General features: G+C 45.9%; 1 protein-coding gene across 1 annotated transcript; it reads left to right on the top strand.

Annotated features, from left to right (window-relative positions):
- The first annotated feature begins 5,188 nt into the window (after window positions 1-5,188).
- On the top strand, window positions 5,189-9,872 carry LOC119183269 (melatonin receptor type 1B-like). Its single transcript, XM_075877254.1, has one exon. It carries the CDS (start codon window positions 5,236-5,238, stop codon window positions 6,451-6,453), a length of 1,218 nt encoding a protein of 405 aa, XP_075733369.1. The 5' UTR covers window positions 5,189-5,235; the 3' UTR covers window positions 6,454-9,872.
- Window positions 9,873-14,571: the final 4,699 nt, after the last annotated feature.

Genomic DNA, 14,571 nt, shown 5'->3' with positions numbered 1-14,571 from the left:
TAAATCTGAGGAAGTGCCACTTTGCAGCACGGCAACTCACCATCCTAGGGTACGTCATGTCCAAAGACGGCATTCTTCCTGATCCGGCCAAGCTTCGAGCCGTGGCCGAATTCCCCAAACCTGCATCTGTCAAAGAACTGCGTAGTTTCGTGGGCTTGTGCTCATACTTCCGATGCTTCATACGAAAGTTTGCCACGATCTCATCACCGCTGACGAAGCTCCTTGGAAGTAACGGGCCCCTCAATTCGTGGTAATCCGAGTGCGATGATGCGTTCGCGAAGCTCCGCCATTTGTTTACGTCGCCTCCCATTCCACGCCACTACGATCCTACAGCCCCAACGGAGGTGCACACGGATGCCAGTGGTGTAGACCTCGGCGCTGTCCTGGCGCAGCGCGAACCCGTATTCCCTGAATATGTCGTAGCATATGCAAGCCACACGCTCACGAGAGCCGAGACAAACAACACCGTCACGGAGAAAGAGTTCCTGGCGATCGTCTGGGGCCTTACTAAGTTTCGACCTTATTTGTATGGTCGCCCATTCGATGTCGTCACCGACCATCATGCACTATGCATGCTTTCATCAATAAAGGATCTCTCAGGCTGTCTCGCCCGTAGGGCTTTCCGCTTACAAGAATACGACATCCGCGTGTTGTACCGCAACGGACGCCAGCATACTGACGCCGATGCCCTCTCGCGCTCCCCTCTACCCTAAGACGACGTGCCCTGCTCAGTAACCTGAATTGCTGTTTCTGCCATCGATGTTGACATCCTCGCTACCGAACAGCGAAAGGATAATTGGATAGCCCTCTTAATCGACTTCCTCTCTCATCCGTCCGCAACACCATCCACGCGTGCTTTGCGTCGTCGAGCTCACCATTTCGCCATCCGTGACGGTCTCCTACACCGACGCAATTACGACGCCGATGGCCGGCAGTGGTTACTCGTGATACCCCGCAGTCTGCGGTTGGAGATATGTGAATCTTTCTATTCAAATCCGCAATGCGCGCACTCTGGGGTATCCAAAACTTACCACCACATTTGACAACGCTACTTCTGGCGCGAGATGTACCGCTACGTGCAGCACTTCGTTCGCTTTTGCCTCGCTTGCCAACGCCGCAAACCGTCAGCACACATGTCGCACGCCGGTCTGCAACTATTACCTTGCCCTGACTGTCCGTCTGGGCGCGTAGGTATCGACTTGTATGGACCGCTTCCTCTGACGTCGGCTGGTAACCGCTGGGCCATCGTTGCCTTAGACCATTTAACGCGATACGCCGAAACTGCCGCTTTCCCAGCGGTTACTTCGTGCGATGTTGCGTCCTTCCTGCTGCATCAATTCATACTGTGCCACGGACCACCCCAAGAGCTTCTCAGCGATCGAGGCCGTGTCTTCTTGTCGGAAGTTGTCGAAGCCATTCTGACGGAGTGCCATTCTGTCCACCGCGAAACTACTGCTTACCACCCGCGGACGAATGGCCTCACCGAACGCTTTAACCGCACCCTCGGCGACATGCTTTCGATGTACGTTGCCGCCAACCACACGAATTGGGATAATATACTGCCCTTCGTCCCCTACGCCTACAACATCGCCCCTCCGAGCACGACCGGTTTTTCACCTTTCTACTTGCTGTATGGAAGGCACCCGTCGCACACCATGGACACGATACTCCCGTACACGCCTGATCCATCTGAGTGTGCACCTATTTCTGAGACAGCCAGGCTTGCTGAAGAGTGTCGCGAGCTTGCCAAGGCTTTTACGACGTATGAGCAAGAGCGGCAGAAGAGTATTCGTGATGGCTCCACCACTTCTGAGCCCACGTTCCTTCCTGGTAAGCTTGTATGGCTCTCGATTCCGACCTCTGTAGTTGGCCTCTCTTCCAAACTACTTCCCAAATACGATGACCCCTACCGTGTCATCAAGCGCACATCTCCGGTCAACTATCTGATCGAACCCGTCGAACAATCTTTGGACATGCGCTGCCGTGGGCGCGACATCGTCAACTTGGAGCGCTTGATGGTTTATTTTGACCCGCTCATAGTAACAAGCTGTTAGGTAGCCAGGCGGCTCCCTCTTCGACCCCAGGGTAACTGTAGCGAAGCCTCCGAACACGGAAATGGGTCGAACTCTCAAGTGCTTTCTAGTGGGTCTACCCAAAAAGGACGCCGCTCGCGCTGAGAGTCCGTGCTTGGCCTTGACTGTCGCCATTGCGTATGCTCGCTGGTTGCCGGCTAATAAACGCCTTAACAGTAACAATGATTATGAGGGACGCCATAGTGGAGGCCTTCGGCAGTTTTGACTGTCCGATGTTCATTAACGTGCACTGAAACCGCAGAGGACACCTGTTTCTAGTGTTTCGCCTCAATTGAAATGCGACCGCCAGGGCCGGTATCGAACCCGCGACCTTCGGGTCAACATCCGAGCACTGTAACCGTTACACCATCGCGTAGGACGTAGCCGCAGTCGTAGAGGTAGGTCGAGATGATGTAATTTATGGTGTGTGAACTGTGATGTTCACCACTTCTGCAGAATACATCGTGAAGGTGCATATAAGATCCTACTTTTGTGCGCCAGACATTCCCAGCTGCATTGGAACAAGAATTTTTGAATTTGAACTCACCAAGCACAATACTTTATTTTTGTAAATAATGAGTGAGTGAAAAGAGGTAGTAAAGCCTAAAAATAATAACTACAGACTGGACCAGGTGATGACTAAAATGCGTGTAAAGCCAAAAGTTTGTCAAAGAAATAATAACACTACAATATCGAAGTGACACCTTATAAGCGCTGGCAGCACACCTTTCACCTGAAATGAGTCCAGTTTCGAGCATATGGATAAACAGATGAGTTCTAACTGATAAGAGGGAAACACCAGAAGCAGTGAATGAAAATTTGTCGTCAGTTTAGAGGTATAATAACTGATTGGTAATGAAAAAATTAATTGGTCTCCACATGGCTGTAGATATACGATGCGATAATGAGCTCTAACATTTTGCGTAAAGGTAGGTAGTTACACATAATATGCATAAAGTTTGTTTTTAGTTGCCTGGCCAACAGCTATGGCACGTCTTCTGGCCTGTGCAGACGCTCAGTAGAATAGCCTATAGGTAAGTTGGTTAATTCTCACTACTGATACCCAATGCGTGCATGATAGTCAGTTATGAATAGTTCAAAGCATTTCATCTTATCGTTCCTGTTAGCCAGCCTTTGATCAGTCGACAGTGTCATCTGTGCTGGTGAAGAAATACACGCCGGCAAGCATAGCGCGAGCGGTGGGACCAAACAATGGCTACGCTTACGTCAGTGCTCACGGTGCAAAGGGTGTGTGTGTGATTATTTATTTTTTCAATACCTTTGCTGGATACTCCACTCAGAGTGTTGCAATACAGATCATACCGTTGGTTGTGTCAATATCTTTTATTTACGCAAGTCGAGCGCCATGCAACCGGCCCATGTCAACAACAACACTTCCCGTGAGTGCGTATAGGCCTCGTACGTGTCAGCGGTGCGGATGACGTCGACAGTCGACAATGATAGTCCACCCACGTGTGCGATACGTTCACGAGGTGGTGCCTGATACTTTATATAGCGCACCTTCCATAGCTCTTAAACTATGCTTAGGCAGGCGCGAAATTCATCTTACTAACTTTACAGAAATAAAAACGCTTCACTTTAGGTACTCGCGAAATCTGCTTGCACCGACGTCTTGTGCTCTTTGCGGACACACTTTAATTTGATTTATATGTGAGGTTTAACGCCCGAAAACCACCATATGATTATGAGAGGCGCCGTAGTGAAGGGCTCCGGAAATCTCGACCACCTGGGGTTATTTAACGTGCACCCAAATCTGAGCACACGGGCCTACAGTATTTCAGCCTCCATCGGAAATGCAGCCGCCGCAGCCGGGATTCGATCCCGTGACCTGCGGGTCAGCAGCCGAGTACCTTAGCCACTAGACCACCGCGGTGGAGCTGCGGACACACTTTTTGTAGCATATTCGAATAACCGAATAAAGCATGAAAAAATTGTAGTACGTTTTTTTTTCTGTCAGGATAGTAAAAACTTATATCGTTTTTTTTACACGGGACAATCGTACTTTTGTATTATGGTTATTATCCTGAGGTCAATTATTTTGTAGCGCTTTCTTTCCGAGGTATGTATTCTCAAATGGGACACTCATAAGTTAATTGTCATTCAAGGGGGTGGAGATCTGGGCACGACGTCAAGCCCCCATTGCCATGTTGCTTACTGCCTTAACCACACTATTTGGAACTTTAAGTTGCATGGCGCTGTTACTCTCGTTTTGGTTGGCGAAGACGAAATGAAAGACTCAAAAATCACGGGCGTTTTTTTTATCCATCGCTTTTCGTTCTTTGCAACCTAATCGCCAGGCGTGATGTCGATATTCACGCTCCCGAAGGAGGAATCGGCTGATTAAGTGTCAAACTTGTTCAGTATCTCGGACCAGAAACGCTTCAGGATAAGCACAGTGAAGTCGTCAAATGCGACTTTCTGAGCGTTTCAAGCATAAGCTCGGACGATAAAATCAATCGTCCTGAAGGACTGTGTCATTCATGGTGCATAGACGGCACTTTCATGCAGGTAACACGTAACGAACAAAGCATTTCAGTTACAATTAGTGTTCGCAGAACTTTTAACACTTGTGCATACGTCACATTTTTGGCCCAATATTTTATGTAGAGACGCCCTATGAAAAGTCTTTACGGAAAATTAGCGGAACTGAACTGATTGCACTTGACACTAAACCAGTTTATTATTACTTTCGGAAATCTAAACGTCTGTCATTACTTACAGGAGAGGTAAAAATGCTTGCCTTCGTAGTGAAGTTAGTATTACGGAAACTGTGATTGCCTAGACATAATTTTTTCCTCGTGATTTCTCTCACCTGAAGATTCGCTTTGTTTATATTGAGTCTCGCTATTAAATACCTATACGTATGTTTTGAAGATTAAATATTTCGTAATTGCTATACAAAGGAAGTTATCCTTTGTGTGCTTTTCGGTATAGCGGTTCATAACTGTAATTTTATATACGTAACCTTACGTGGTACTGGGTGCCTTACGGGCCTTCATATTCAATAGGGAAAATAGGAATAAACAATGTCTTTTGCTGCATTGTGCTATGCGTAACTAATTAGACCGTTTTTTTTCTCCCGCTCTCGCAGTTCCCAGCAGCGCCAACTACCAGGTGGCGTTCCTGTGCGGACGTGGGTTTGATGGGCGCATCCTCTGCCTCACTGTTCCTGGAGCTGCTGAAACGGGTTCCACAGCAGCCATCGCATCAGCAGCAAAACAGCCTTCAATCGGTCACGTACACGGCACCAGTCTTCCCGCATCCGGCCGCAGAGAACTCCACTTCAGGAACCGGTGGGGAGCCCGTGCTCGTATGGATGCCATACCAGCACAATGCCCTGACGAGCCTCGTCCTATACGGTGTGCTGGCTGTGCTCGGAACCACGCTCAACATATTCCAGATCTCATCGCTCTTCATCCAGGAGAACTTGAGGCGCAAGGGCAATGTGCTGCTCGCGAACCTTGCCCTCGCCAACCTGCTCGTGTCGTCGGTCGGCTTCCCTGTGACAATCGTGGCCATTCTGGCCGGCAGCCAGGGCAGCTTAATCACCTGTCGCTGGCAGTGGTACCCAGCGCTATTGGGCTTCTACACCACAGTGTTCACCTTCCTATTCATCGCGGCCGAAAACTACGTGCGCAGTTGTCGCCAGGACCGGGACGTCTACTCGTCCGTGTGCGGCGCAAAGCTGGTCGTCTTCCTAATGTTGGCAGCCTGGACGATCGCAATCTCGCTGGTTCTTGTCGTCACTCTGGTGACGGGTGGCCTAGATGTCTGTGAACGGGACATGCGCGAAAGTAAAATGTTCGTAGCGCTGTGTGTTCCTTTCGCACTCACCGTCGCGGTGTTCGCCAAGGCCATGCACGAACAACGGGACTATACATACAACCTGGAGCTGCGAAACTGCCTGGCCACTCGCGAGGAGATACTCCAGCGAACCCTTCTGCGTACCAACGCCATTGCGTACGCCCTGTTCCTCCTTCTTTGGCTTCCTTTTCTGCTAACGGTCATCATCAGCCCATCCATGCGGAGCTCCAACCCAGGCACATCAGCTGTCGAGACGCTTTTCTTCACCGCCCAATGCTTCAGCTGCATCTGCGGCTGCGTGTACGCATTCACACACGACGCATTTCGCCAGGGCTTTCTGTACTTGGTCCACTATTTCTGCTGCAAGAGTCACCCCGAGTTCAGCAAGCCGCCTATCGGTGACAACAAGACAACCAGCTCGATCAGAGTGCATGTGGGTATGGATTCTCGCGTCGGGGAGCGCAGGCATCGCTACGGCAAGGCTGCGACTATGGGCCTACTCAGTTTTGCTGGAGCAGACACCTGCCGGACTCGCGTAGAGGAGGACTTTCTCTGACGCGCACGCCCGGTGCTGCCCCGCGACGCACGTTAGGGCTGCCTTTCCTGGCTCAAGCAGGCGCTCCTGGCACCTGAGCCTTCGACATGGCGTTGAGTGTTAGGCAACAAACTAGTTCCGTCTTCCGGTCTGGTGCCGGTTCATGCTTTCGGATCGCATTGACACCATCTGCAAAGTTCTTTGCCTTACGTTCCCATTAATCCCACCCAGAACATTCTGTCGATGGACAGCACGTCCTGACAGTTCGGTGAGCGTATAGCGGTGGCATATGACGCTAACCCATGCGCGAGCAGTGCGCGTCCATTGATTCCCGAGTTCCCGAGCCGTTTCTGGACGGTGCGGCGGCAATCGACGCGGCCCGAGGCTCTCACTCGACGCGCGCTGCGAGTGCCGGCGTGAAGAATTTGGCTGCAGACTGGAAGGCAGAAAGCAATCGATTCTTGAAGAATGATTGACTCGGAACACGAGACTCGCTTTGTGACGCTGCTTGTTAATAGAGGCTGAATGAACGCGTCAATACGTGATGCACTTTTCTTTCGCGATGTACCGCGAGAAATGCACAACGAAAATGAACGCCGAACAACCGAGAAGCTTGAATATTCCAGAGCTAGATAGAGTAACTTCCGTTCGCAATAGTCAGAGTTCTTTGTTGATGGGCAGCGAGCCAAACAAAAATGCAGCACTCAGCTGTCAGGCCAACTGTTAGCGTTTTTTTATTTATCGGTGGTGTGAAATTCTCGCCATTACTAATCTAAAAGTTTAATAGTCTGTGATTTGTGCTTCTTGCAGCCAGCATAATCAATATTACACTTTTGTGGCCTGCAGATTGTTTGTTTTAGGGAACTATTCGTCTGGAAATGCTTGTAGGTTGCAGAAAAATCTGGATGGGTCTTCTAAATTTTGAGGAGCTTTCCACTTAATGGAGTGCATCCTTCAAGTACTATAGATTGTACCGTAATTTCTGTCCTAGAATATGTTAATCTTGTTTTAACAAAAGACGAATAAATTGCTTCGCTAATTAAATAACAAGGTGGTGTTGATGATAGCTTCAAATGTATGTAGGCAGCCTAGATATATTTATATCCTGGGTCATATTTTGCTACAAGTCTTTTTTATTCGTGTGTTAAAAACAAGGGCTCACGGGACACGTATCACGCTCGAGGGCATGATAGCCTATGTCGCACGTATTAGCGAAAAATGAAATGAAGGTGTGGACTGCAACAGGATGATTCATATCAGTGCCAGCAAGAAAGACAGAGAAATAGAGATAGTAATAAATATTACCTGCGATTTACACGCTTGCTGGTATGCTTGAAGATGCTTGCGATGCTATTTCATTTGAAAACGCCCGCATTCATTGTTAATAGCTTTCTATGATGAAAATTTCCGGAATGATTTGGAAATGAGAATTAGTCGGCGAAATTCGAAATCAGGTCGTTCATGCCGCGTGTGTGCAATACATCGTATCATTTACTGAGAAATATACGTACGTACATCTGTTAGGAGTTCGAATTATTCGAAATTCATTATTAGGAGCTCTATCAAAACTTGCACGTATAGGTTCTTCAGAAAGGCACCCAAATCGACGCGAATCGCAAACATAGCTTGCTTTCAGTCGCACGCACCCATTTACACTATAGGATGACCACAGCACAGCGTAGCCCTATCCACCTGCCCTGCGTCCTGCGGCCAAATTCGCTATCACGCCGCTATGTAGATACTGCAGCTTAGATGCAATAATATTCTATTATTGTCCGCTCAAGCAACCATCGTACGAGCAGTTTTGTTCAAGATCTCTGTTTAGTAGCCGGGCACCGTTCATGCTATGCGAATCAAGAAAGCGAGCCTCTCATTGTTATGGCCAAAGCCGTTTGCGTAGCAAGGAGCAGGAACAGGAGTGTCGATGCACTTCCAAAACAGTGGATTGCGCGAACATACGACTACGTTTTCTTGCGTTTTATCACACTGAAGTATTCCTTCCGAGAGCCCCACTAGGAAAGCTAGCATAACATACCAATATGCATTCTTATGTGTTACCATACTGCAGTATTCCATCGGAGAGCCACTAGGAAAGTTAGCATATCAGTAAAGCTTTTTAACATTGTCATTTCCAAAATTTCATTTTATAACTTCACTGAGCATTCTCTATTAGTTTGACGTTCTTTCTTCTTTTTTTTTTAGAGCAGAACTGTTATACGCTAGTTAGCCGTGGATCGCTGCGTGCATAGATCGAGCACGTAGATTAACAGCAACAGCGTTTACCGTCTCAATAAAGCCAATACATCCGTTTTTCGCCGGCTGGCAGTATAGACGAGATGGAGGGGCTTTACGTCTTACTATTGGCCGCAGCGAGAGCACCTGTCACGGCTGCTGCGCGTTACTATACGGCTGTTTACTGATGGCAAAAAAAAGCCCTCTGCAGCACAACAACATGCTGAATTGCCCAAATAAGAAAAATTCTGGTGACATCAGGTGACATCAGGTGACATTTTGTTCAACTCACTCCACCTCTACCCTCCTCTTGCTCCCACGATGATCCCGTCTTCATGTCACGGCACCATCTGTCCCGGTCCCTGTGAGACTGATATTTGCGAATGTGGTCCGCTGGCTGAGGTGAGCTTGAGATCTCTACCTTAGACAAGCACCAAAGGAGATATCGTGAGCTCCGCTGGCCACACACCTTCCACCTTCGTCGAGTGAACAGTCAACGAGTTTTTTTCTTTGGCTAATTCAAATTCCAAAGAAGGAAGGCGAAGAAAGGGTTACCTTGCATACAATAGTCACAAAACACACACACACACACACACACACACACACACACACACACACACACACACACACACACACACACACACACACACACGCACGCACACACACACACACACACACGCACACACACACGCACGCACACGCACACACACACACACGCACGCACGCACACACACACACACACACACACACACACACACACACACACACACAAACTTTGCTGATTTGCTGAGGCCCGTTAAAAATTAAAAAAAAAATAAGTGAAGTTTTTTCTGGCTCACAGTTGCGTGAACACGCAGCCTATTTTTCCTTCCTCGGCGTCGCGATATGCAGTGCTGTTCAGTGTGGGCAGTTTACGTGTGCTTAGTGTTTCGATATATATTTATTGCAAAAAATGGACAGACGCCAATTGTTGAACACGCAAGTCAGTATGACTTGTAACTGTTTGTTACAGCGTCGTGGTTAACAAACTCCGGTGTTCGAAGAGCACCGAAGTGTCTCCCTTTGCACTCTCCTTCTAAACACGCAGCAGCATATCAACCATGTTTAACGGGTAGTTAAGCGCGAGAGAGCCAAGGTGGTTTGAAAGCATTAGAGATTGTTTATGAATATTACAAAATCATAGCAATAAATCATTTTCGCTATTGAAACGCTTCGTTTTTATTGTCTCCTGAGTAAGCGGCTCCCAATTTTATATAAACTATGCTGCCGTGGAGGACAGTTATGCTCACTGAATGGACCACTAGACAAAACGGGTATGTATGTATGTATGTATGTATGTATGTATGTATGTATGTATGTATGTATGTATGTATGTATGTATGTATGTATGTATGTATGTATGTATGTATGTATGTATGTATGTATGTATGTATGTATGTATGTATGTATGTATGTATGTATGTATGTATGTATGTATGTATGTATGTATGCATGTACGTACGTACGTACGAATGTATGTGTGTGTGTGTGTATGTATGTATGTATGTATGTATGTATGTATGTATGTATGTATGTATGTATGTATGTATGTATGTATGTATGTATGTATGTATGTATGTATGTATGTATCTTGGAGCAAAATGCAAGGACAGCACGTACCTCCTTTTAGGTGAACGTTGTTACTGCTGGAGTTTTACGTCCCGAAACCACTATGTGATTATGAGGTACGCCATAGCAGAGTGCTCCCAAAACTCTAGCCATATGGGTTCTTCAACGTGCTTATAAATTATGTTCAGGAATTAGGGTTCATCACCGAACAGCTCCTCCAGCAGCCGCTCTTGCAAACATGTGTGATTTGTATGGGAGCGCGTCGTTTTTTGCGTAGAAGCCATCTAAAAAAAAACAGAGTTCGTCAGATCCCACGTACCGTAAGAATCGACGTTATGCGAAGCATGCGGAGGGAAAGTGACCGTGTTATTTTTGTATTGAACATTGAGTATAAATTTTTCTATTGAGCGACATGTCATGAAATGACGCTAAGTATATGTATAAATGTTGCGCACACAGATATATGTTGAAGAGTTGCAGATGTTTATGTAATCAGTGCTTTGCGCTTGCGCCATTATGTCAACAGGAACATGAGTATAAACAACACCAGAAGTGATAAGCTGATATCAAGCGCTGGTGCTCGTGAGGGTGGTAGCCCTTGACATCATCATCATCATCAGCCTGACTACGCCCACTGCAGGGAAAAGGCCTCTCCCACGATCTGCCAATCAACCCGGTCTTGTGCTTTTTGATGCCACCTTATTCCTGCGAACTTCTTAATCTCATCGGCCCACCTAACTTTCTGTCTTTCCTTCGCACGTTTGCCTTCTCTGGGAATCCATTCAGTTACCCTTGATGACCAGCAGTTATCCTGCATGCCTACGCGATACGTGCCTGGCCCATGTCCGTTTCTTCTTCTTGATTTAAACTATTATATCTTTACCCCAGTCTGTGACCTGACCCACTCTGCTCTCTTCTTGTCTCCTAAAGTTACACCTATCATTTTGCTTTCCATCCCTCGCTGCGTCGTCCTCAATTTAAGCTGAACCCTCTGTGTAAGCCTTCAGGTTTCTACTCCGTAGGTAAGTACTGGCAAGATGCAGCTATTATATACCTCCCTCTTGAGGATTAGTGGTAGTTTACCATTATTGATACTGACACACTGCTACATAAATGAACTTCAGCACGTGGTACCTAACTGCAATTGTCTTTTAGCCCGACTTGACGGCTGTATCAGTACATATGTAATATTTATAAAATTTATTAGCCAGCACTGCAACGTCGATTGACGTTTTACGAACATCATAGGGTCTATTTGAAAAGCAGTGCCGAGACATGGCATGGCTCTGTGCTAGAATGCTTGATTGGCACGCATAATGATTGGGCTAAATTCCTGCTGGGACCCGAAATTCACTTAATGCATTCATCTGGTCAACACTGCCGACGTGAGGTATTTGTTCACGTTCGCTCGTTCAAATTGCCCATGTGTGTTCTCGTCGTTCCTGGGTAGATACTAAATGTGAATCCCCAGTGGCATACGCGCCCGCGGGTATGTGCCACTCTTAGGCGGAACGTTTTCCGACGTACGCTATGGTATTGTGACATTATTCTGGCCTTGCCCAGTGCGTCATATTCACCAAACCTGCTTACCCTCCCATAGTAATTTTGGTTTAAGCCCCTCCATGGTGGTCTAGTGGCTAAGGTACTTGGCTGCTGACCCACAGGTCGCGGGATCGAATCCCGGCTGCGGCGGCTGCATTTCCGATGGAGGCGGAAATGTTGTAGGCCCGTGTGCTCAGATTTGGGTGCACGTTAAAGAACCCCAGGTGGTCGAAATTTCCGGAGCCTTCCACTACGGCGTCTCTCATAATCATATGGTGGTTTTGGGAGGCTAAACGGCACATTATCATCATCATTATCATAATCATCATCATCAGCCTGACTACGCCCACTGCAGGACAAAGGCCTCTCTCATGTTCCGCCAGTTAACCCAGTCCTGTGCTTGCTGCTGCCAATTTATACCCGGAAACTTCTTAATCTCGTCTGCCCACCTAACCTTCTGTCTCCCCCTAACCCGCTTCCCTTCTTTGGGAATCCAGTTTGTTACCCTTAATGACCAGCGGTTATCCTGTCTACGCGCTACATGCCCGACCCATGACCATTTCTTCTTCTTCATTTCAACTATGATATCCTTAACCCCCGTTTGTCCCCTAATGCACTCTACTCTCTTCTTGTTTCTTAAGGTTACACCTACCATTTTTCTTTCCATTGCTCGCTGCGTCGTCCTCAACTTAAGCTGAACCCTGTTTGTAAGTCTCCAGATTTCTGCTCCGTAGCTAAGTACCGGCAAGATACAGCTGTTATATACCTTCCTCTTGAGGGATAGTGGCAATAGACCTTTCATAATTTGAGAGTGCTTGGCGAATGTGCTCCACCACATTCTTATTCTTCTAGTTAGTTCAATCTCGTGGTTCAGCTCTGCGGTTATTACCTGCCCTAAGTAGACATAGTCTTTTACAACTTGAAGTGCACTATTAGCTATCTCGAAGCGCTGTTTTTTTACGAGGTTGTTGTACATTACTTTCGTTTTCTGCATATTTTTCAATTTCAATTTTCAAAGTTTGTTTTAATGTTTTCTTGTACAAGACACAAGAAACAAAAGGATGTTGGGGCTGAAGGCATACAGCCTGACAGAGGACCCAACACCCTTGTAAACAGTTCGTACATCAAAAAAAAAAAATAAAAACAAAAAACAGCTTTCGCGGCATCCAGACCTTCATGAACAAAAGAAGCAACAGAGCAAAGAATAGCTGACAAAGATATCATGTTACATTGAATCTGACTGACTATACAAATCTTGTAACATACTTACTACATAACATGCATAAATAACAATCACTCAGGAAGGAATCAGGTTAGAACATTGGAGACATGTGATATATACCATTATATTTTATAGATAAAATACATGCAGTACAAGATTTCCATCGCCCGACTACTACCATTGCTAACATCAGTATTTTTTAGGATCCATCAAAAAGTATGTTTTCCTGCATTAGCACTTCTGTAACTTGTACCTTAAATGCTTTTTCCGTACAGTCAAAATTAAGCTTATGTTTTAATTTGTTTAATATGCAAGTTGTGTGATGGGTAAAAGTTTGTTTACCATAATTTGTTGTTGTTCGTTGTGGACGGCGTAAGATTTGGCGGATCGGATAAGTGTGTTGTCTAGCTCCCTCGTTGGGCTCATACAGTTTTCTGCTGTATATGATTTGCAATATTTTCATATAATGGACTTGATCGGCACAAAGCATATGATATCTTTGAAATAAAGGTGCTGTCCTCAAGTTTGCGTAATTTCCTTGGTGTTTGCAGTATATGCGCAGAACCCTTTTTTTGTAGAAGTACAAGTTTCTTGTAGTTCGTTTTGGTAGTTGTTCCCCACACCAGAGCTCCATAGCACAGCTTAGAATAAACAAGGCAATTGTATAGCTGTTGTTTCAGCCATAGGGGAATCAGTTTAGAAATTCTGTACATAATACCAATGCTTTTTGATAAGTCTACACATAGTTGGCTAATATGCGTGTTCCAGCTTAACTCTTCATTAAACGTCACTCCAAGAAACTTCTGGTATGTCACTTGCTGCAGTTTCATTCGTGCATAAGTAATGGTTATTTCCTTATCAATGGGTGTATTGCGTGACCTGAATATAATGTATTTTGTTTTTTCAGCGTTTAATTGCAATTTATTTCGATTCATCGAGCAAGCTAGTGATACAAGGTAGTGATTCACACTGTATTCTAATTCATTCAGGTCCCGTGATTTAAAAAATAGATTGGTGTCGTCGGCGTACATTATTAATTCTGGGGAATCAGGTATATTAACTATATCATTTGATTGATTGATATGTGGTGTTTAACGTCCCAAAACCACCTTATGATTATGAGAGACGCAACTATATCATTTACAAAAATTATGAAAAATAACGGACCTAGCTTAGAGCCCTGAGTGACGCCTCGTTCAAGCGTTAGATAACTAGACGAAACATCCTGCATACGTACGAACTGTTGACGATTATTTAAATAGCTTTTCAGCAACCGACTTGCAACACTCCTGATTCCGTACTTCTCGAACTTCTGTAACAAATTTTTTGTGATCTATAGAATCAAATGCCTTCTTTAGATCTAAAAAATAGACCAAGCGTATAGTTTTTGTCTTCAATATTAGTTATTATTTTATCTTTGATATACAAGAGTGCTTGTTCAGTGGATTTATTCTTTTGGAAGCCATAGTGACTCGTTGTAATTACTTTGCGTGCGTTAAAAAATGTAACTAATCAGACGCAAATTATATCTTTGA

Source organism: Rhipicephalus microplus, chromosome X (genome assembly GCF_043290135.1).
Source record: "Rhipicephalus microplus isolate Deutch F79 chromosome X, USDA_Rmic, whole genome shotgun sequence".
Lineage (NCBI taxonomy): Eukaryota > Metazoa > Arthropoda > Arachnida > Ixodida > Ixodidae > Rhipicephalus > Rhipicephalus microplus.
This window is presented reverse-complemented; position numbering and strand designations above follow the sequence as displayed.